The sequence below is a fragment of the Meles meles genome, chromosome 15, assembly GCF_922984935.1.
Source record: "Meles meles chromosome 15, mMelMel3.1 paternal haplotype, whole genome shotgun sequence".
NCBI classification, from domain to species: Eukaryota; Metazoa; Chordata; class Mammalia; order Carnivora; family Mustelidae; genus Meles; species Meles meles.
The window spans coordinates 54,802,931-54,823,432 of record NC_060080.1 but is presented as its reverse complement, the minus strand read 5'-3'; the positions used below and the strand labels follow the sequence as shown (position 1 = coordinate 54,823,432).

At 45.5% G+C, this 20,502-nt stretch overlaps 1 protein-coding gene across 2 annotated transcripts in view; it reads left to right on the top strand.

Moving 5' to 3' along the window:
• The window catches only part of ARHGAP25 (Rho GTPase activating protein 25), an 86,681-nt gene that overhangs the window by 39,384 nt on the left and 26,795 nt on the right, over positions 1-20,502 (top strand). The window contains exons 1-4 of one of the 2 annotated variants that reach the window (XM_045979323.1): positions 1,088-1,198; positions 1,757-1,956; positions 8,144-8,231; positions 12,584-12,700. In XM_045979323.1, coding sequence (XP_045835279.1) covers positions 1,150-1,198; positions 1,757-1,956; positions 8,144-8,231; positions 12,584-12,700 — 454 coding nt within the window. In that variant the 5' untranslated portion in view covers positions 1,088-1,149. Of the gene's footprint in view, positions 1-1,087; positions 1,199-1,756; positions 1,957-8,143; positions 8,232-12,583; positions 12,701-20,502 lie in introns of those variants that run through there. The other variant, XM_045979322.1, reaches the window with a different exon arrangement.

The following is a 20,502-nucleotide window of genomic DNA, read 5'->3' as shown; positions in this document are numbered from 1 at the left end:
GGTTCCTTGTGAGGATCAAGGGAGCATAGTTGTCTATGTAGGACAGCCATGTAGGACTCAAGGGTAAAATACATAAATAGAGTGATCACTGTGAATATGATTAGTCTGGGATGCCATATAAAATTCTGGTATTTGAAAGTATGGCATGAACAGAAATAAAGTTTGAAAACCATAGGCCTAGAAGGAGATAGAAAGAAAAGACTCAAAAGCAAAGGGAAAAGTTATAAATTCAATACAGTAAAGATAGAAGTGAAGGACAAGAGGAAGCTTGAGGAAGGAGTGACATTTTGGAAATGCACAGGGAAGTTTTAGGAAGCTCTCAGAGATGATCTCCAGCTTAACGTCACCTGTTGATAAAATGAACAAGTAACTTTGGCTTATCTTGGGCCACTTACATATGTCCAAGTTATATGTGTTTATATATGTTAGCTTGTTTAATCTCCACTGTGATTCCATAGAGTAGGTAGGGACTGTTACTGCCCTAGTTTAACAAGCGAAGAAACTGAGGCTCAGAGAAGTTGTGTACTGGACTGAAGGGCCCAAGAACCAGGAAAGGAAGGACTGGTCTCCAGCCAGCCTGGGAGAAACTGGTCAGAGTAGGGTTGGCTGCGTTCAGCGGCGTCATGAATGTTCTGGGGACCCACAAAGGCTGAAGAAAGGGGCTGTGAGACAGAGACTTCTTCCAGGCAAGAACGCAGTGCAGGTGCTGGGGGTGGGGTTAGCCCATCATCGGGGTCTGGTGTTCGATGTGGTGGACCTCTGTAGAAGGGCACTGTAGACCTGGCAGGGAAAGAAAGCAGGTGGGGATCAGAGGACATATCCAGCCGCACCACAGGCCTGAAGACCTGTTGCTGTGGAGGGAAGGAGAGGGGACAGTTATCCTGGTTGGGAGTTGCCCTGGAGAGGAGCAGTGGACACCTGGACCTGATCCAGGGACAGCAGTGCTCTGGAGTGAAAACATGAGGGTCTGGATTCAAATTCCCTTTCTGTGTTCTGCTGGCAGATATGGTTTCCTTTGGGTCCCTGTGTGTCGTCAGTGCAGGGAACGGCCCACCCGACTGATCCCGTGGTCGGAAGGCAGCTATGGCGTGGCGCCTGGTATAGCAAAAGGGCTGTAAACACTCTCAGAAGGCCGGGGACAGAGTGGCAATGGGTGACACTGGGCAGGAGCCTTCCGGAGGTGCCCGCCTCCTGCACGGTAGGGGCGTGGAGCGGGCGGGGGGCTCGGGTTCCGCCGGGGAGGGACGTCGGGGGCCCCCCAGCTCCTGCTCTGGGGCCAGTGCCCGGTCAGCTTCCGGCTGCCTCGGCAGCCGCGTAGGACTCCCCAAGCCCTCCGAGCGCGCACTGTTTTCTCTTTCTCTTGTCAGATATCGACTCCCACGCAGGAAAAAGGAAGCACCTTTTGTCAGATGCTGCGGCCACTTCCTCTTCAGAGGGCTCCAGCCAGCCTTTCTCTTTGCAGAATGACGGGGCCGGCGCCGGGCGCCGGACTGCGTGTGCATCGGGGCTCTGGCTGTCACTGGCTTCCCGGTCCCTGGCCGGCCCGTGCCCGGAGCAGGCTGCTTGGCTGCCTCTCGGCCGCTTGGGGCTTCGTCCCTTCTGCAGGCCTGGCCCCTTGAGCCCGGCCCGCCTGGGGTGCACGTAGCCAGACTCTTGGCCCCCTGGGGCTTCCTCCGTGGCTCCGGCACCCCCCATTCCTCTCACGCACGCAGCTTCATGTCCCTGAGCCAGCCTGCCTGTCTGTTCCTCTCCATAGCTCGGTCCAGGAGTGTGATGACCGGCGAGCAGATGGCCGCCCTCCACCAGTCGTCCGCCCCCAACCCGCTGGAGAGGCCCATCAAGATGGGCTGGCTGAAGAAGCAGAGGTCCATCGTGAAGAACTGGCAGCAGAAGTACTTCGTGCTAAGGGTGCAGCAGCTCTTCTACTATAAGGACGAAGAGGACACGAAGCCACAGGTACCAGCCAGGCTGTTGGTCCACACCGGCAGGGCTCCTGGCCTGCGCGTAGGTGAAGGAAACACCTGCAGGTCTTCTCCTTAGGCTAGATGTGCACCCATCCCAGAGGCGTCCCCTCTTTCCTTCCACTCAGAGAGGACAGAGGGCTCCTCAGGGGAGCACTGAGGAGCTTCCTAAACTCAGCCCTGAGGTGAAGGCTGGTGATCCTGTCTTGATGGTGACGCTGAGCATGAAGGCTCAGAGACAGTGGATTTGCCTTCAGGCAAATTGGTTTGTTTGTTCGGCCAACATTTGTTAGACATCTATTATGTACTAGACCTTGTTTTGGGTACTTGAAATCAACCAGAGGGTAAAACAGATAAAAGTCTCTGCGTTTGGTAAATAAAGGGGCAGACAGAAAATAATAAATAAGGAGAGTATGTGGTTTGTTAAAAAATGACTAGTTCCATGAGATTAAAAAAAAAAAAAAGAATGGGTTAAGGGGAGATCAAGCATCTGGGGAGTTGATATGATTTTACAAAGGGTGGGCAGTATGATTAAGGAGAGGCAGTTAGCCAGGTGGATCTCTGGGGAAGGAGCACTTCAGGCAGAGAGGAAAGCCAGTGCAAAGGCCCGATGGTGGAGCATGTCTGCTGTGCGCTGAGAATACCAAGGAGGTCAGTGTGGGAGCACCAGAGCTAGGGAAGGAGAGGATCAGAGGGGATGGGGTCAGTGAGGGGAGAGCGGGGTCTAGGATCACAGTGCTGATAGCAAAGAAGAAGACCATTGAAGGACTTGAGGGTTTATGCTGAGGACTATGGGGAAGAATTGCAGGGTTCTTAGCAGAAAGGGGACATTTCTTTGGCTTATGCTATAAAAAGATGGCTCTGGCTACAATGTTCAAAATAGATTCAGGGCCAGAGGAAGAGGGCAGGAGGGTAACCTAGGGGAGAGGTTATATTGTTTAGAATGTCAGTGGGGGTTGTGGGGTGGGCTGGAGGAAAGTGATCAGGTTCCTGGTATACTTTGAAAGTAAGCAAACAGGATTTCCAGGTGGAGTGGATGGGGACAGAGAAGACTTTGGTCCTTAATCTTGGAACTAGTGATTCCTCCCGGCCGTCATGGTACATGAAGGTGAAAGGGCATGCTATTAACAATTACCCTGGGACCCCAGGTGTAAACTGCCTGTCTTAGAGCAACCAAGACGGATGGCCACCCATCTAGAGTCATGTCTGTGGAGGTTGAAGAGTAGGCTTTGCCAGAAGGAACTTATTAGGGAAGATAGACTCTAGAACCTTCTGGATCCAGAAAAAAAGCCCCAAGAAGAGTAAGGATATTGTTTAGAAACAAGACAGTAATTTTGGAAGAGGACAGATCTCTTTAAGAATAAGCTTGGGGATCTGGGACACATCAGCAGCACCTGCTTAACCAGGCCCTCCCCTTGAGTGTCTGTCACTGCAAAGGCTGAAGAAGGGCCAGAGACCCCGCCACAGACTGGGTTCTTGCTCAGTGACCCATGCATGGTAACCAGAATTCTTTTTACTTTATATGAACAACCCAGACCCTATCAGAGCCAAGCAGTTATAGGCCAAGATGGTGGCGACTGGTGCGTGAGGAGCCGACGCAGCAGTCTTCCCACCCGCAGAATGAGGGAGGTGGCACCAAGGCATTAGCCTTCCCCCATCAGCAGGAAGGACAGCTCAGTGGGGTTTACTTCCCCCAGGTATAGACGGTGAGAGGTACAACATGTCCAAGCTTGTATTCTTTCCCTGGCTCTTCTCCCAGGAAACTGGCCAGGTAACATTTTAATTATTCTGTACTCCTCTTTCTTCTTTTGTAGAATAAGACAATCATATCTGTCCTGCACTTATCACAGGCTCAAACGATATGAAGCATGTGTAAAAAAAATGGTTTGTGAAAACAAACTTGATGCCAATGATTAAATAAATTATTGGAGGTCCTAGCTTCTCTCCTTTGCTTCTGCAGGAGGAAACTCAAAATCCTTCCAGGGATAAAGTAGCCTGAGATAATTAGGCAAAGCTTCTAGGATGAAAGTATGTTGTGTTTTTTTTTTTTAAGGAAATCTATTAATATAATACATCGGATCAGTAGGTTGAGATCAATAAGTTAAGTAAGGAAAAACTGCACAACCCCTAAATTGTGGTTTCAACCACAATTATCAGCATTTGATAAAATCCAATACTAATTTCAGATATAAAAAAAGTTTTTGAAAAGCTTTTAGGGATGAAATGATAATGTATTAGAAAGAAGATTTTACTTTATATAGATATGAATACTTTGATTAGAAAGAAGATTTTACTGTATATAGATATAGATACTTTGATTACAAAAGCTGCATGGTAGGAAATTTGGAAGATGTGGAGGAGAACAAAGTAGAAAATGAAAATGATCCCATTTGCAAGAAAAAGGCACCTAAATTCTCACTTTTTCCAGTTCTTTCTATACATATACCTTTAGGAACTCAGCTATTCTAAATGCAAGTTAATATAATAATATTCTTTAATTTAAAAATTAACAATTCATGAATTGTTATTATGATAATCAAATATTCTTTTACAATGTTATTCTTAATGGTGGCAGAATAGTCTACCGTATGGACATTCTGTAATTTATTTAACTAATTTTCTCATGAAAATAAATTGAGAATTTGGGCTGATATTTTTATACTATTATTACAAATAAGAGTTAAGTGGGCATTTTTGTAGACTTTTTATATATCTGTAATTATTTCATTAAGATAAAGGAAATTTGTTAAAAATAAAGCACTTTATTATGCTATCATTTAACATTGTTTTGGGATTCATAGATATTGTAAACATCTAGACATGACATGAGGGTTTCTGGGTAGCTCAGTTGATTGAGTGTCTGCCTTTGGCTTGGGTCATAATTCTGGAGTCCAGGGATCAAGTCCCGCATGGGGTTCCCTGCTCAGTGAGGAGTCTGCTTTTCCCTCTGACCCTACCAACCCCTTGTGCTCTCTCACTCTTACTCTCTCAAATAAACAAATACAATTTTTTAAAAAGAAAGAAAATATGACTATTAAAAAAAAAAGAAGTGACATGAAAGTAACAGACATGAGCTAAATTCTTGGGAAAAAATAAAGGCATATTTCTATGCTATGTTTCACACCATTCATGGTTCTGAATGGACTAAAGACTTAAATGTAAAAAAAAAAAAAAAAACTGAGTTCATAAAAGTCCGAGAAGAAAATGCAGTTATCTGCATAATCTTTGGAAGGCACGTGTTTTTCAAGCATAGTATAAGCAACAAAGACAGCATGAAGGAAAGGCTAATTTAATTGCATAAATAAAAATATCTGTACCTTAAAAACCAACATCATAAAATGAAAAAGCAAATAACAAGAAGAAAATTATTGCCTATGTGTAAATGGTAAACAAATATTCTTAATATTTAAGGTATTTTTTCAAACCTATAAAAAAAATCCAAATAGCTCAATAGAAAATTGAGCAAATTCTGCAAATGAACAATTTACTAAAGAAATGTAATCCCCAATATGTGTATAAAAATTTCGGTCTCAGTAATAATTAAGAATGTGCAATGTAATATAGCGAGACATCACTGTCCCTAGCAACGCTTTTCTAGAAATTTTGGTGTTGGGAAGGACAGGGAATAGGAATTATTATAATGCAGAGCTGATGGAAATGAAAATCTGTACCACCTTTCTGGAGGGTAATACATGCTTTTTTAAAAAATGCAAACTCTTTGATCCTGTATTTCTAATTCTAGGAATTTAACTAAAGTGACTGCTTAAGACTGGTGTAGATATAATTTTTAAAATATTTTGTTTATTTATTTGAGAGAGAGAGAAAGAGAGCATAAATGGGGTGGGAGATTGGGGACACAAAGGACGAAGCAGACTTCCCACTGAGCAGGGAGCCCAATGCAGGCTGGATCCCAGGATCCTGAAATCATGCCGGAGCCAAAGACAGCTGCTTAACTGACTAAGCCACCAAGGTGGCCCAAGACTGATTTAGATTGTTAAATTTACCTGTATATGTTTTCACTACAGTATTGTTTATAATAGTGATGTTGAAAACAATGCCCAGTGGTGAGGCTAAGTTATATCAAGGAACTTTTGTACATTAAACAACAGAATACAAGTCTGCTGTAGCCCTAAATTAATACTTTTTGAAATGGAAAACTATCCATAATATTGCTTTGAAAACAAGAGCAAAAAAAGGCCTGTTTACAGTGGAGGATGATGTATCTAACTAACCCCATTGTTGAAGGAAAAACGAATGAATGTGAATTTATGGGAAAACGGCTGGGAGAGAAATATGCAAACCTGTTAATAGTGGTTATCTCCTCTGAGCACTGGAGTTTCACACAATTTTTAATTTTCCTCTCTTTTGTCCATTTTCCATCTTTCTATAAGGTATAATTTAGTTATAACTTTAAAAAGAACACACACATTTCTATCCCTTAAAAAAAATCTCAGATAGAAACCCCAGTAATCTTGGAGCAATCAGATGAAAAAGGCCCTCAGGTACACAGATGATATGTATATAAGCTGGTACAATCTTTCTAGAAAGTCATTTGGCCGGATTTCTAAGAGCCAAAAAAATATCATACGCTTACACCAAGTTATTTTATTTTTAGGAAGTAGTCCAAAAAAGATACATGCAGTGCTGTTTATAATGAGAAAGTTTGAACTTAATGTCCAACAAAGGAGAATGATTAAGTAAATGATGGAACTCTGTCTGATGGACTCCCGTGCTTGCTTCCCAGGAAGCCTGGGGCTCGACAGAAGGCAGTCTGTGCATTTTTCCCACCAAAGTCTCAGTAAGGTCTGTCCAGCTTTAATAGGCTAATGCTTTGTAAATCTTTGACTTGGCTTGATATAACTCATTCCAAAAGGTTCTTTGTCAGAAATTGTTTAAACCAGAACCTCAGGAAACTGCCCTCGAGTTCCTGCTAGAATGATCATTCTGGACAATCCTCCTTTGTTGTCCCCTTGGCTCATCTCCCTGCTTTTCTGGGACCTTAGCGCAGGTGGCTGACTGTCGGTGGCTGGGAAATGTTTCACAAATTGCTCTCTGGTGGCCGAGCTGATCATGATGTAGCATTGGCCAATTTCCTTGGTGTAAATACCCCAGCGTGGCTGATTCGGGCCTCCAGCATGACATCACTGAACAGAATTGAGAAGAAGGGCGCAAAGCACAGTGTTTTATAGTATTATAACCACACAGATAGAACAGGTGTAAATAACCACATGAACAGAAATAATAGTAAAATACAGTAAGTCACTAGGAAGTGATGAACTCTGAGTATTATTACCTTTATTTTTAATATAAAATATTTCATCATAAGCTTCTATCATTAAACTTTTGATAATGGCTGTGTTTAACAACTGGCTCACATTGTGCCTGCAAGTGTGACAGTTCATTCTTACGAGCCTCTGTTTGGGGCACCCCACCGCCCTGGCTATCCGCCCTGCTTCATTGTTGTAGGACATGTGACCTCCTCCTTCCATCTTTGTACAGAGTCCACCCCGTTGACTTGCAGTGCCGGGGAGAACAGCCACTAGCGCCCTTCCCTGTCCGGGGCCATTCCTCCCTTCCCATCAGTGTCCCTGCTCCCACTACTGTCTCTCTTATGGCTTCTCTCTCTCCTCTCTTCATTTATGATGTCCAAGCCTCTTGTGTTCATTTCAGGAAGGCCTTGCAGTTTGCCATTTATGACTTGGTGTGAATATGTTTAACTCTAATGGTTACTTCTTCCCCCAGAGTAAGTGGGACTTTTAAGCAAAGCCTTACTTGTCATTCTGAAATCCCACTGACCAGGGTTTGATTCATAGCATTCTGATTAACTAGCACTGGGATCTCAGATCAGCCAGTTAACCTCTCTGACCCTTCCTTCCTCATGTCTCCAGTGGGGAAAATAACAGTCTGTCCTTCAGAGAGTTCTTAGGAAGATTTAATGTGATAAAATATTCAGGGCATTTAGCGCAGAGCCTGGCGCCTAGTAACTGTTTGATGAATGGTACTAACATATTTTGCATTTTATTTTTACTGTTTTTGGATGAAAACGATATGCTAGCTTTCCAGGTTGCTCTCCACCTACCTGTCTTCCTCTCCCATCCCATCATTATCCTGTCTGCCATTCAGCTGAATTTTAGGTGACAAAATTGCTGCTTCCCTTAAAGGGCCAACTTTTGATCTTTCAGGGTTGCATGTATCTACCAGGAAGTACAGTCAAGGAGATCGCCACGAACCCGGAAGAGGCGGGGAAGTTTGTCTTTGAAGTCATTCCAGGTAGGCAACCAAAGTGGGGACAGAGCTACATTATATTCCCATCTTACTTCTGGATCCTAGAAGTCAAGGCTGTATCTGTCAGCCCGCTAACCGACCGACCGAGTAAGAATGCATCGTCGTTCTGTATGTAGTTAATGAACCTATACTAGCTGATTAGCTAGCAGCCAACTAAGCAGGCGCACACTTGGTTCGACCCTGTAAGCATCTCATGAGGGCGTGCTTGGAGTCAACATATTCGACTAGGCGCTGGCTCGCTACTCTGGAAGGCACATCAGCCCTGCTCACTGAAAGGAGCCCGGTTTCGAAGTTGAGCGGGACCTTAAAATGAACAGTTACAGTGTAAACTGAGCATTGTGAAATTGCCATTTTGGTAGGTCAAAAATGGTCTACGGTCAACAGTCACATGTGGTTCAACATGACATAATAAGAAATGACAGCCACGAATTACTGAGCGCTTAACACATGACAGGTGCTGAAAGTCCTGTATTGTGCATGTTAGCAGTGCACTGGAGGGGGCTTCTGCCCAGGATAGAGTTCCCTTCCTCAAGTGCATCTGGGCTAAGGGGAGTTGGTCCACTCTGTCTCAAGGGTAATTGGTGTTTGTGTGAGTCTGGCACACTGAGGCTGCTTCTCCCTGTCTCGGGCTCTTTGCCAGCCCCGGCCCGGCCAGGAACTCCACACAGCAGGGGAGGCCACCAGTCCCCTGAGCACGCGCCCCTTCCCTTAACCTCCTCCTTACCACTCACCGGGCAGCGTGCACATGAGACACGATGAAGAAGGCAACATGGCCATGAGGTTAGAGTGCCTGATCTGGAGCTGGCCTGCCCTGCCATGAATCCTGACCTTGCCATTTTCTGTTCGGGTAGCTGTGATCAAGTTATTTCATTTCTTCCTGCCTCTGTTTCTTTATCTGTGACATGGAGACAATGAAGAGGATAGTGAGAATGAAAGAAAGAACTTGATTTGGTACAATGAAATCGATTTGGCTCATTTGGTATAGTGACTGGTATATAGTTAGTGCCATGTCAGTGTTTGACATTTGGGGATAAGTAGAGGAAATTATAAGGTAGAAATCAATCCTGAAACTTGCTACTGCTATAGGAAACAAAGAAAAACAATTTTTAAAGTTCAGCTTTTCTGAGTGGTCTCCTTCCCAATGGGCACTCCTTTGTTTTGTTTTGTTTTGTTTTTATCTGAAGTTCTGTCCATCTCTCTTCCTCCTCAAAAGAATAGTTTATTTTGGGGGCACCTGGGTAACTCAGTGGGTTAAGCCTCTGCCTTCAGCTCAGGTCATGATCTCAGGGTCCTGGGATCGAGCCCCACATAGGGCTCTCTGCTCAGTGGGGAGTCTGCTTCCCTCTCTCTCTGCCTGCCTCTCTGCCTACTTGTGATCTCTCTCTCTCTCTGTCAAATAAATAAATAAAATATTTTAAAAAAAGAATAGTTTATTTTTTAGTCTCTCTTCCCTGAGAAAGTCCCACTTCCTCCTACAAGATTGCTCTACCCGAGGACCCCTTTCCCAGCACAGTTCATGGGATGCAACCATCCATGGTAACGTGTGTCCCAAGCCTAAATTTTCCATCATGGGTAACCCTACTGAGAGGTCTTCCTTCAGATTCACTGTGGGCTTTGCTCCTAAAGCCCAGTGCCCTAGAAGATTGCTAGGCTATGGTATCTCATTATCACATACACTTGCAGGCCCCTGGGTGTGCTCATGCATGTGCGTGCACACACACATGTCTCATAAGAAAAAACAATAATTCTAAAGCAATAATAAGGTAGGGAGCCCTTTTCCTAAAGGTCTCCTAAAGGAGCCATCATTCTCAAGTCTTCGTTCAACTTAAGGTGAGGCAAGTCTCACTTTAGAGACTTTTTAGTTCCTCTTTTTGTCATGATCTTAGGCAAGATGATTCTCAGGGACCGATGCTGGCCCAGGAAATGGCCTTCCTATTCAGGGCCCTCTCTTTGTGATCACCTGTGTCACTGGCACAAAAGCCAGAGAGAAGCCTTTCATTGTAGCTATGCTATGTGTTTCTTTCTTTAGAGCAGGCAAAAATTTAGGGCAAGACTTGCTCTCCCTACTTACTGCTAGCAGAATAACTATCTGTTTTCCTTCCGTCCAAAGGAAGTCATCAAGAATACAGAGTTATTCCTCTTGTTGCATTTCATTCTCATACTGCCTGGTGAGATGTAACAACAGATTTACTGAGTACCTGCTATGAGCCAGACACTACTGTAGGAACCGGAAATCCAGAAAAGAACAAGCCAACATGATAGTCTAATGGGGGATACTGACAGTGGACTGCTTATAATGGAATAAGTGCAATGGAAAAAATGAAAGCAAAGAAAGAGAGAAAAAATTCTGGTTGAGGTGGGGATAGTGGCCGGTCACTTACCATTTTATTTTTTATTTTTTTCAATTTTTAAAGAAGATTTAATTTATTTATTTGAGAGAGAGACAGAGATATTAAGAGAGAGCATGAGCGGGGGGGGGATTGAAGAGGGAGAAGCAGACTTCCCACTGAACAGGAAACCCGACTTGGGGCTCCATCCCAGGACCCTGGGATCATGACCTGAGCTGAAGGCAAACACTTAACCAACTGAGCCACCCAGGTGCCCCTCACTTACCATTTTAAATAGAGCAGACACTTCAATGTGCCCCACATTAATTGTTTTATAGGGCAGCAAAAGATTTTCAAATTCCCTTTGCTTTTGATCTCTTGAACCTATCTAATATCATGGAGCTTCACCTTCTTTACCCTTTGGGATGACCTGATTTAGAATCCTTCTTGTCATCGGGTCATTGGCTTTTGATCAGAAGGATCAGTCCATCAAGGCCCTGGCCAGTCAGGAGCATCCTGAGAGCTGGGTGTATCTCAGTGGAGTTGAGAGACAAAATTAATGGCAAAACTAAAAGATCTCCCAGAAGTCAGGGTAAACTGAAAAGGAATGTTTTTGATACACAAGAGACTGGAGAATAGGCATGGTGGAGAAGGGTGCCAGATAAATTTTGGCCAAGGTCAAATTGGAAGCCATAGGGGTGAGTGTCAATTATTGGGAGAAAGATCAGGGGCCGTACCTTGAGTGTGGTGGTAACATTCTGGGTTCCAATGGGCAGGTCTCTTTGCATCTCTGGACTTGAGTTCCATTAGCTACAGAGAGGAAATGATACTAGAACCCCTTCTAATTCAAAATGATATTGTGATTCCTACAGGATTCTTTAATTCTACCCTGACCACTTTTTACTTCCCATTTTACTTCTGGAAACACCTAGATCTCAGGATGGTCAGGGCCTTCTGGTCAGAAGAGCTGATGACCCAGTGGTAGGATGGATTCAGAATCAGCCTGTCCCAACGCATAAAAGAATGTAGTGATAGTAATATAAGTTTAAGAGATCAGAACCAAAGGGATTTTGAAGGTCTTTTGTTGCCCTGCAAGAAAAGACAGGTTTGGGCATAACTGGGGTGCTAGAACAAACTCTTTTTGAGAGAAATGCCTTGACGTTGTGAGAAGAATGAGTTGGTGCTTACACAGACACTTCGAAATTTAATAGCCTCTTGTAATTGAAAGGGATTGCTATTATATTCTTGTCCTTCCTAAGACCTGTGCTTGATGCTTTCCTTCTCCCTCTCTTCTCTTTCTCTGACCCACTTTTTCTTTTTGTCACTTTCTTTCATCCTTTCTCTTGGCATCCTCTCCCTGTTCCACCCCCTTGTCATTTCCTCCACCCCTTTGTCTGACAACACAAACCCAGGAAATGTTACATATGTCTGTCCATAATCATGGGCTTAAAGTCCAAATGGTAAAGAAAGTCCTAACAAACTTCATTTGTCCATCAACTATGTATTAAGAACCTACCATTTATAATGTCTTGTGCAGGTAGGAGAGTAGAAATTCTGAATACGAAGCACTGATTTTGTGAGAAAGGCACACACGTGCTCATTGAGTTGCTGTTATCTTCCCCACCCCAACAGCTGAGCTCGTGAGTAGCTTAGGAAAATATCGAAGCTGATGGTGATCAGTCTTCAGAATTGTATGGGCTGAGCCTGTCTTCTCCAACACCGACAGTGCCCCCTGAACTTCTCTTCTTTTCTGGTAGGAAATGGCTTCTCTCCGCCACAGGAGCAGATCTCAGCCCAAGGCATCCTCCTTGCAAACCACGGGTGTTCAGTGGTTTATGTATGGAATTAGGGTTTCAGGTGCATCGATGTTTGGTTCCGTTGAGGATAAGCAGATAATGCTTTTGTGTTGTTTGAACCAAGGAAGCCACTGAGGTTCAGCTTCCCTTCGCTTCCCTTCATCCCGGCTGCTCACCACTCGAAGACTTTCATTACTATTACTTTTTCCTCCAGCCTCATGGGACCAGAGTCGCACAGGACAGGACTCCTATGTCCTCATGGCCAGCTCTCAGGCCGAGATGGAGGAGTGGGTTAAATTCCTTAAGAGAGTCGCTGGCACGCCCTCTGGAGGTAAGGACTCTGCAGGCTTTCCTGGGCAGGTGTCTGTGACAGCTCAAAGATGGGGAGTGAGTAGCTCCACACACGATCCCTCCCTGAACAGTGTTCAACAGAGACCACAAGAGGACAACTCTGAGGTTATGCTCATTGCCAAGTATCTAGCTTCTCTCCCTGCATGAGCTCAAGAGGCAACTCTAGATTAGCTGGGCGGACTGCAGCCCTTTGCACCGCAGCGGCAAATGTGTACAACATTTTGTGGCACCAGGATTCTGCCCGGTTATGGGGTCATGGGGCCAGAGGGTGATGGCAAGATCTATGTCGAAAGCTGGGGGGGGGGTGCTGATCAGCACAGGAAAGTGAAGCGACTGGCCAAAACTGGGGTGGTCGAACTCAGAACTGTGTCCCACCCCCAGGTGCTCTGTGAATTCAAGGTGAGGACTTTTCTGGGCTCCATGACTCACGTGTTTGAGTTTTCTGGCAACCCCGGTGTTGGGTCCACACTAGAGGAGAAACTGCTGTGAAAAAAATATCTTCAATTAACCCAGCGTCCACAAGAGCCAAAATAGGGAGAGAGTCCAGATGTCCATTGACAGATGAATGGATACAGATGTGATATATATGCATATATATGTAGATATGTATTATGTGTGCACGCACACACACACACACATATAATGGAATATTGCTCAGCCATCAGAAAGAATGACATCTTGCCCTTTGCAACGACACGGATGGAACTAGAGGGTATTATGCTAAAAGAGAAAAATCAGAGAAAGAGAAATACCATATGGTTTCACTCATATGTGGAATTTAAGAAACAAAAAAGAAGAACATAGGGGAAGGGAAGGAAAACCATAAAAGACCCTTAACTCTAGGAAACAAACTGAAGGTTGCTGGATAGGAGTTTGGTGGGGCAATGGGGTAACTGGATGACGGGCAGGAAGGAGGGCACGTGATGGGATGAACACTGGGTGTTCTACGCAAGTGATGAAGCACTAAATTCTACTCCTGAAACTAATAATACCTCTATGTTAACTAAGTTGAATTTAAATACAAATTTGTAAAAAACTAAAACAAAACAAAAACATCTGCAATTGACAAAACAGGTGAATCCAGCATGTGTTTTTTCCTTTCACAAAAATATGAGGAACTGACGTGGGCCATCTCAAGTGATCACTTGCTGTCAACTTTTTAGGAACACACTTTCTGTCAACTCCAGGATACCTGCATATAATTATTTATCAACTGTGCTGCCTATTATTTTGGAAGTCATGTAGGGGAGCTTTTTACAGTTCCAATATTAAATATTTATTGGATTGCCCAATGGTTTCTTTAGAAATTATGAACACCATAATAATTTTGTGGAAATTTGAAAAAATGCAGGAAAATAGTTACCCCTACAACCAGCAGAGGAATTTTTATGCTTTCCTTCCAGGTAGTATTCATATCTACATTCCTTTTTTTTCCCGCAGAATGACAAGCCTGGAATATATACAATACCTTTTATTTCATAGCTAAAGGCTTTTTCCCATGTTGTTATATCGATTCATTTCAGGGATTATTTGGTTGCAAAAAGTAGAAATCGCATGCAATGATGTTAAACAAAGAGGGTTTTACTGGGTTGGTACAGTAGCTGCTCAGAGACTACGGGAGGATTGCCAAGGGGACTCAAGAGGGTGGGGCCAAGAACCGGACTATGGGCCCAGACCTTATCCTGTTGGATTCTCTGGGGGCAGTGCAGCGTCGCGTTCTGCTTTTCTCCACGTGCCTGCCTGGGTTTGCATAAGTTAGCAGTGCTCGGGGACCTACTCATGCCCGTAGCCCCAGACAGATGTGCCAGCCCCAGTCAGCTGTGCCAGCTTTCCTGGACTTCTCTCTCAGGCAGAGCAGAGGCTGAGCTCAACCTCCGCCACGCCATTCCAAACTCCTGAGGAAGAAGACCTACCTGGCTCAGCTGAGGTCAGGAGACCCCTTGCAGACTCAGAAGCTGGGCCAAGGAGGCAGTCCTGCAGCCTTCGACCTGCCTAGTTGGGGGCGGTGGGGGGGGGGAGGCTGGGAGAAAAAAAGTTACTGATGGGACACCCAAACTCCAGAGTGCCTGCCACCACTGTCCGAACGGCTGCATCCTATTACAAAAAGGGGAGCATGGTTTCAATAACCATTTCCCAGTTCCTAGACGCTTCATTTTTGCTATGCTAATCAGTCCAAGATGAGATTTCTATTGATTAAAGCTCTCTTCTCTGCCGTTCAGCTTGGGGAGGTTTAGCAGTGACCCTCCTTGTTGGCCCCAAGTCCTGTGGACCGTTTCCTGCTTTCCCCAGCCCAGCGCTTTAGGCAGCCTGCAAGTTGACAAGAGTAGTGGATGTTGCCTAATTTTGCACATATTCTGAGTCAAAATGCAGTGCTTACCCTATGAAGAGCCCCCATGCCTTATATGGTGCTCGGCTTAGCCTTGCCGCGGGGAGCTGCTCTACTGGGTCCTACTCCAGGTGGGGATTTCTTCTTTCCCCTACCACGTGAGAAACCAGTCGAGCATAAATCCTGTAGGCCAGGGAAAGTCCGAGGGACGAGGAAGAAAGAGTACAGCATATTTATTTATTCAAAGAACAGAATTTGTCCCTGGCATGGTATTTCAGATGTTCCCAAAGCCTGTAGTTGCATCTGAATGCTAGATTTTGGGAGGAGAAGGCATTTTAAGACAACAGAGGGTCCAGTCTGAGGCCATGAAGCAAGCCTGACATTTGTTCTTCCTGTTTGTAAGACAGGAAACTTCTGTCCTGAGGAAGCAGATGATTAGTCTGAGGGGCCCAGCTGCCAAGGAGTGGGGCCGGGGCTCCTGCCTCCATAGGCAGCTTTGTCACAGTAGACACTCGGAAAGTGCCTCTGAGCCGGGCCCACTCAGTCTGCAGGGCACACCCCTCAACCACTGGAAAGTCACCGAGAGATGCTGCTGCTGCTGCTGCCTCTTTCCAGCCCTTCCTGATACTTTCTATGGCCTTTCCCACCCAGAAAAGCTCTCTTCTTAGCATCTCCAACACCAGCATTCTCATTGAAGTGCCCTGCCATCTTGTCTGAATTACAACAGTGGTCCCAAAACCAACTGCCTTGCTTTTCCCCAAATACCCAAGGTATGTTCCTGCCTCAGGCACATCGCTATTTGCTCTGTCTGGAATCCTCTTTCCCCGGGTGGCTGTGTGGCTTGGTACTCTGCGTTTTTGTAGGTCTTTGCTCAAATCAGTGAGCCCTTCCTCCATCATCCCATCTAACACTGAATGCCTCCCTTGGCCTACCCTTGACCCTTCCTCTCCCTCTTTCCTTCTTCATTTTTCTCGTCCATACTATCCTCTAGGAGCTTGCTAAATATTTCACTCATTTGTCTGTAGTTGGTCTCCCCTGTTAAGAAGGAAACCTTCAATCTACTTGGCAGGAATCTCTTTCTCCGTTTTGCTCAGTGCTGTATCCCAGAATCGAAACAGTGCCTGACACAGTGGATGTGAAGGAGTGGCCTTCTCTTCCCATGGTGGTCTGGGATTCTACTCCCGTAGGCTCTCCTCCTTGCTTGGTGACCATCAGCTTACCTGGGAAACTATGTGGAAAATGGGTTGCTGCCTCTAGAATGATCTCGCTCCAAGTGTGTTAATGGTGAGCCTTGGTGAAACTCTGCATGGTTTGTAGATCCCTTAGAGAATCTGATAAAAGCTGTGGACGCTCTTCCCCAAAAATGGTCCCTTTGTACTACCCAGGTACGGAGTCCAAACTATTTTTTAGAAGTTATTCTCATGACAGTTTTGCAGAGCCAAGGCCCTTCTTGCCCAGTCTCTTTTCTGGCTGCCTTTCTGCCTCGACAAGAAAGAAGGCCCACCTCGTTCCCACGACACACCCAGCTTTCCCCGCCTTGGCTTCTCCTGCCTCCTAGCTGCTCTGAACATTCCTCTCACCTTGTCCCATTCTGGGACCATTTCCAATGCATCTCCACACATCCCAGAAATCCTTGGACACCAGCTAGATGTCCAGCGATTTAATTCAGTTCTGACACACTCTGCCTAGAGATAGAATCGGATTGCACGGGCAAAGGGCTCGGTCCTGCAAGACGTCTCCCCTTTCACGCGTTTCAGGTCCCAGTTTCAAGTCCAGGTTGTCACCTGTGCTTTTGACCCAATGGCTATGGATTGGAGGTTCCAATGACCCTTTCCCTGGGTTCAATTAATTTGCCAAACGGGCTCCCAGAACTGAGAAAACCAGTTTACTTAATAGACCGCTCCTTTATTATAAAAAGATCTAACTTAGGAACAGCCAGATGGAAGAGATGCATGGGTCAAGGTGTGGCAAAGACCATCTCAAGGAATACCAGTCTCCCCTAAATCTTCAGGTATCTATCAACCCAGAAATTCTCCAAACTCCATAGCCTTTTAGGTTTTATGGAGACTATTGCATCTGCATGATTGATTAAATCATTGACTGTTTGTTCTGAACTTAATCTCCAGCTCCTCCCCCTTCTCTGGAGGTCAGTGGGTGAGACAGAAAGCTCTAATCCTGTAATCACTAGGTTGGTTGCACTATTAATCAGTCCACATCCAAGGTGCTTTTCAAAACTTGCCTCATTAACATAACAAAAGATACCTTTATCTCTCTCCTTGAAGCAAATTCCAAGAGTTTTAGGAGCTCCATACCAGGAAATCGGTGAAAGACCAAAAACATATTTCTTATAGTAAATCACCATGTCACTCCTTGGAAAGCAGCACCATGGTGTGCCTTGGTGTTCTAGGCTTTTCATTCCTAGCCAGCCAATTTATCTCTTTTTTCTGCACTATTCTTTCCTAAGGGCCTGGCTGGAAACATTAGATTTACTTTTTTTCCCAAAAGTTCTGGATGCAATTCCAAGTTTTCCTAATTTAAGTAGAAGAAAAGGAAGGGAGGTGATCACATCTGGGCTTTAAGTGACTAGTCCCTTTTTCTCTAAACCACCCCTCCCTCTGTTGGAGGGCTCTGTGTTGCCTGGATCCTCACCCTGAAGCCAGGTGTCTGCCCCATCCCCAGGGAGCAGGCAGACCACGTTGCAAAATGCTTATTGGTAGGAAATTGTGCCAACCTGGTTGTAAGGCCCGGGCCAGGTCCCGTGTTTTAAGCATATTTGTGTGTTTGCCAAACTAGAGTATATGAGTGTATGAACATATAGAGTATATGTTCATATAGAGTATATGAACAGTGGGTTGTTACATGCCTTGGGTTCCTTTTCTTCCTCTTCTTTCCTAAGTTGTCCACATCCTTCAGAACATGATTTCACAATCTACAGCAGGGTTAGCCCGTGGGAGGGTCCTATCTCTGTGATTCATTGTTACTCCATGTATTCTGATTGTTTTTCTCTAGATAAACTGGATATTAAGAAGAATGGCTTTTTTCTTTCTTTTTTTCTTTTACAGTCTCCCCAAGAAGGTTGATTTTTCCTTATTTTCAGTAGTCCCTCTCTCCCTGAAGACAGATACCTTTTTTTTTTTAAGATTTATTTATTCTATTTGAGAGAGAGAGAGAGAGCATGAGCTGGGGGAGGGACAGAGGGAGAGAGAAAGAATCTCCAGCAGACTCCCCTTTTAGTGCAGAGCCTGACACGGGGCTCGTTCCGATGACCCTGAGACCACGACCTGAGCCGAAATTTAAAGTTGAACACTCAACCCACTGATCCACACAGGCGCCCCAAGACAGATACTTATTCATTCATTTACTCAACAAATATTTGTTGAGCGTGAGCCAAGCACTGTGCTAGCCCTGGGGGTACCGCAGTGAGAAAAGACTAAGTCTCCTCTAAGTCTAATAGAAGACAGAAATGAATCAACCCCCAAACCATAACATTACAACTGGGAAAAGTACCATGAAGGAAGAACCCATAATGCACAGTGGGGAGAAATGTCTTCGTCAAGAAGTTTAGGGAAAGCTTCCCTGAACTAGTGATGATTAAGCTTAAATCTGAAGGGTTAGTAGAGGCTAAGTAGGCAGAGGAGGGAGAAGAGGAACAGTATCTCAGTCAGAAATAGCGCATACCAAGGTCCTGTGACAGAAAGGAGAACAGGCTCTGGAGTGAGAGAAGGTGAAAATAGTGGACATAGCCTTGCTAAAGCTGTCAGGCTTGGATGAGGGTGGTGGTGGTAAAGATGGAGAAAAGTAAGCAGGTGTGTAGAACGTTTCCGAGGCAACGTTGCCACGACATGGGCGTGAATGTGACATGGAAGGAGAATGTGGTGTCGATGGAGTCTTTGATTCCTAGCCTATGAGCCAGTGGAGGGATGAACACTGGGGGGGGGGGGGGCGGTGTGGGCATTGCATTACTCCTCCTGGCAATCCCTCCTGCTCTCACCTGTCCCCTCATGATGCTGAGAGTCCATTCCAAGTCTCCTGGGCATGTCTGGCAGGGTTGCTGCACTATTTGTTAAAATCTTCTCAACGGGAGGGGGGATCATCTCGATTTACCCCATAACCCACCTCCAAGATCATTCTCTCTGAAGGCTTGACTGAGCCACGTGCAACTCTTGAAAGCATTTTCAGACAAGGGTGGGCTGGCTTCATCAACACTAAGTGAAATCCCGTGTTCCTGCCAGACACTTTGATATATGGAGCAATGCTGGTAAGGGCTTGTGCGGGGAATTTTTTTTTTTTTAACCCACCTCCATTCTATCCCTTGAATGGCAGTTGACAATTAGCTGCTAAGTAAAAGGAGGCACTTATTTTTATTGCGGGCCCTGACAGCTTTATGTTCACTCTTTAAAAGCCAAGACTCATGTGTGTAAAGGTGAGTGGGGAGGGGAAGTAGTGTGGGAAGGAGGGAGGGAGGGCCTGGGGCAGGTGCCGACAGATCCCATGATTTCCGCGCTGGAGTCAGAACCTGAGCAGTATTTACAAGCATGTGCTGATCTGGAAGCGAGAGACGATGGTTCTTCCAGGTTGGAGAGGAGGGAAGGCTTGAGGCTGGCCCCGGCAGAGGCTGTGATTCCTCGGACCCCATCATGCCTCATGTTCTTAGGATGCCGCAGTGGGACCTGGGCTGTGGCTTTTCTGCCCTGGCACTGCTTTCTTGCTGGAATTTCAGGAGGAAAACCCCCAAGCTCCGAAAGAAAGGTATTTCTTCCCTATTTTGTGATTCAACTCTTCCACTAAAAGGCACTCTGCCCAGTTCCCCTTCCCTCTCTTGTGGAGATGGGGCTGTTCCTGGAACTGACCCCCTGGAAAGCAGGACCAGGGCTGGGTCAAAAGGCTAGTGGGTGGGGGCACCTGGGTGGCTCAGTGGGTTAAATCCTCTGTCTTCGGCTTGGGTCATGATCCCAGGGTCCTAGGATCAAGCCCTGCATCAGGCTCTCTGCTCAGCAGAGGGCCTGTTTCCCCCTCCCTCTCTGCCTGCCTCTCTGCCTACTTGTGATCCCTCTCTCTCTGTCAAAAAAATAAATAAAATCTTAAAAACAAAACAAAAAACACAAAAGGCAAGTGGGAAAGGGGACAGGGGCAGGGCAGTCCCTCTGGGCTGGACCAGAGGCAGCTTGGGGAGGGGCTCTTGTCTTGAACTCAGGAGTGTATATGTGATACCAAAGGGAGAGATGAGGCTAGAAAGGAGTTGACAAATAATCCTTCCACTTTCACTTCCCCAGAGCAATTCAGTATCCTAGGGCTGCCCAGCAAGTCTGAGGAGGAAGCTTAGAAGTAAAGGGTGAAGGAGGATGGCCACAGACAGAGACTAGGAAGCCGCCTACCCTTTGCTTCTTCCCCTTGAGACATAATGATGTTTGAAATTTCTCCTAGGCAATTGTATTCCACTGGCATTAAACAAGAAA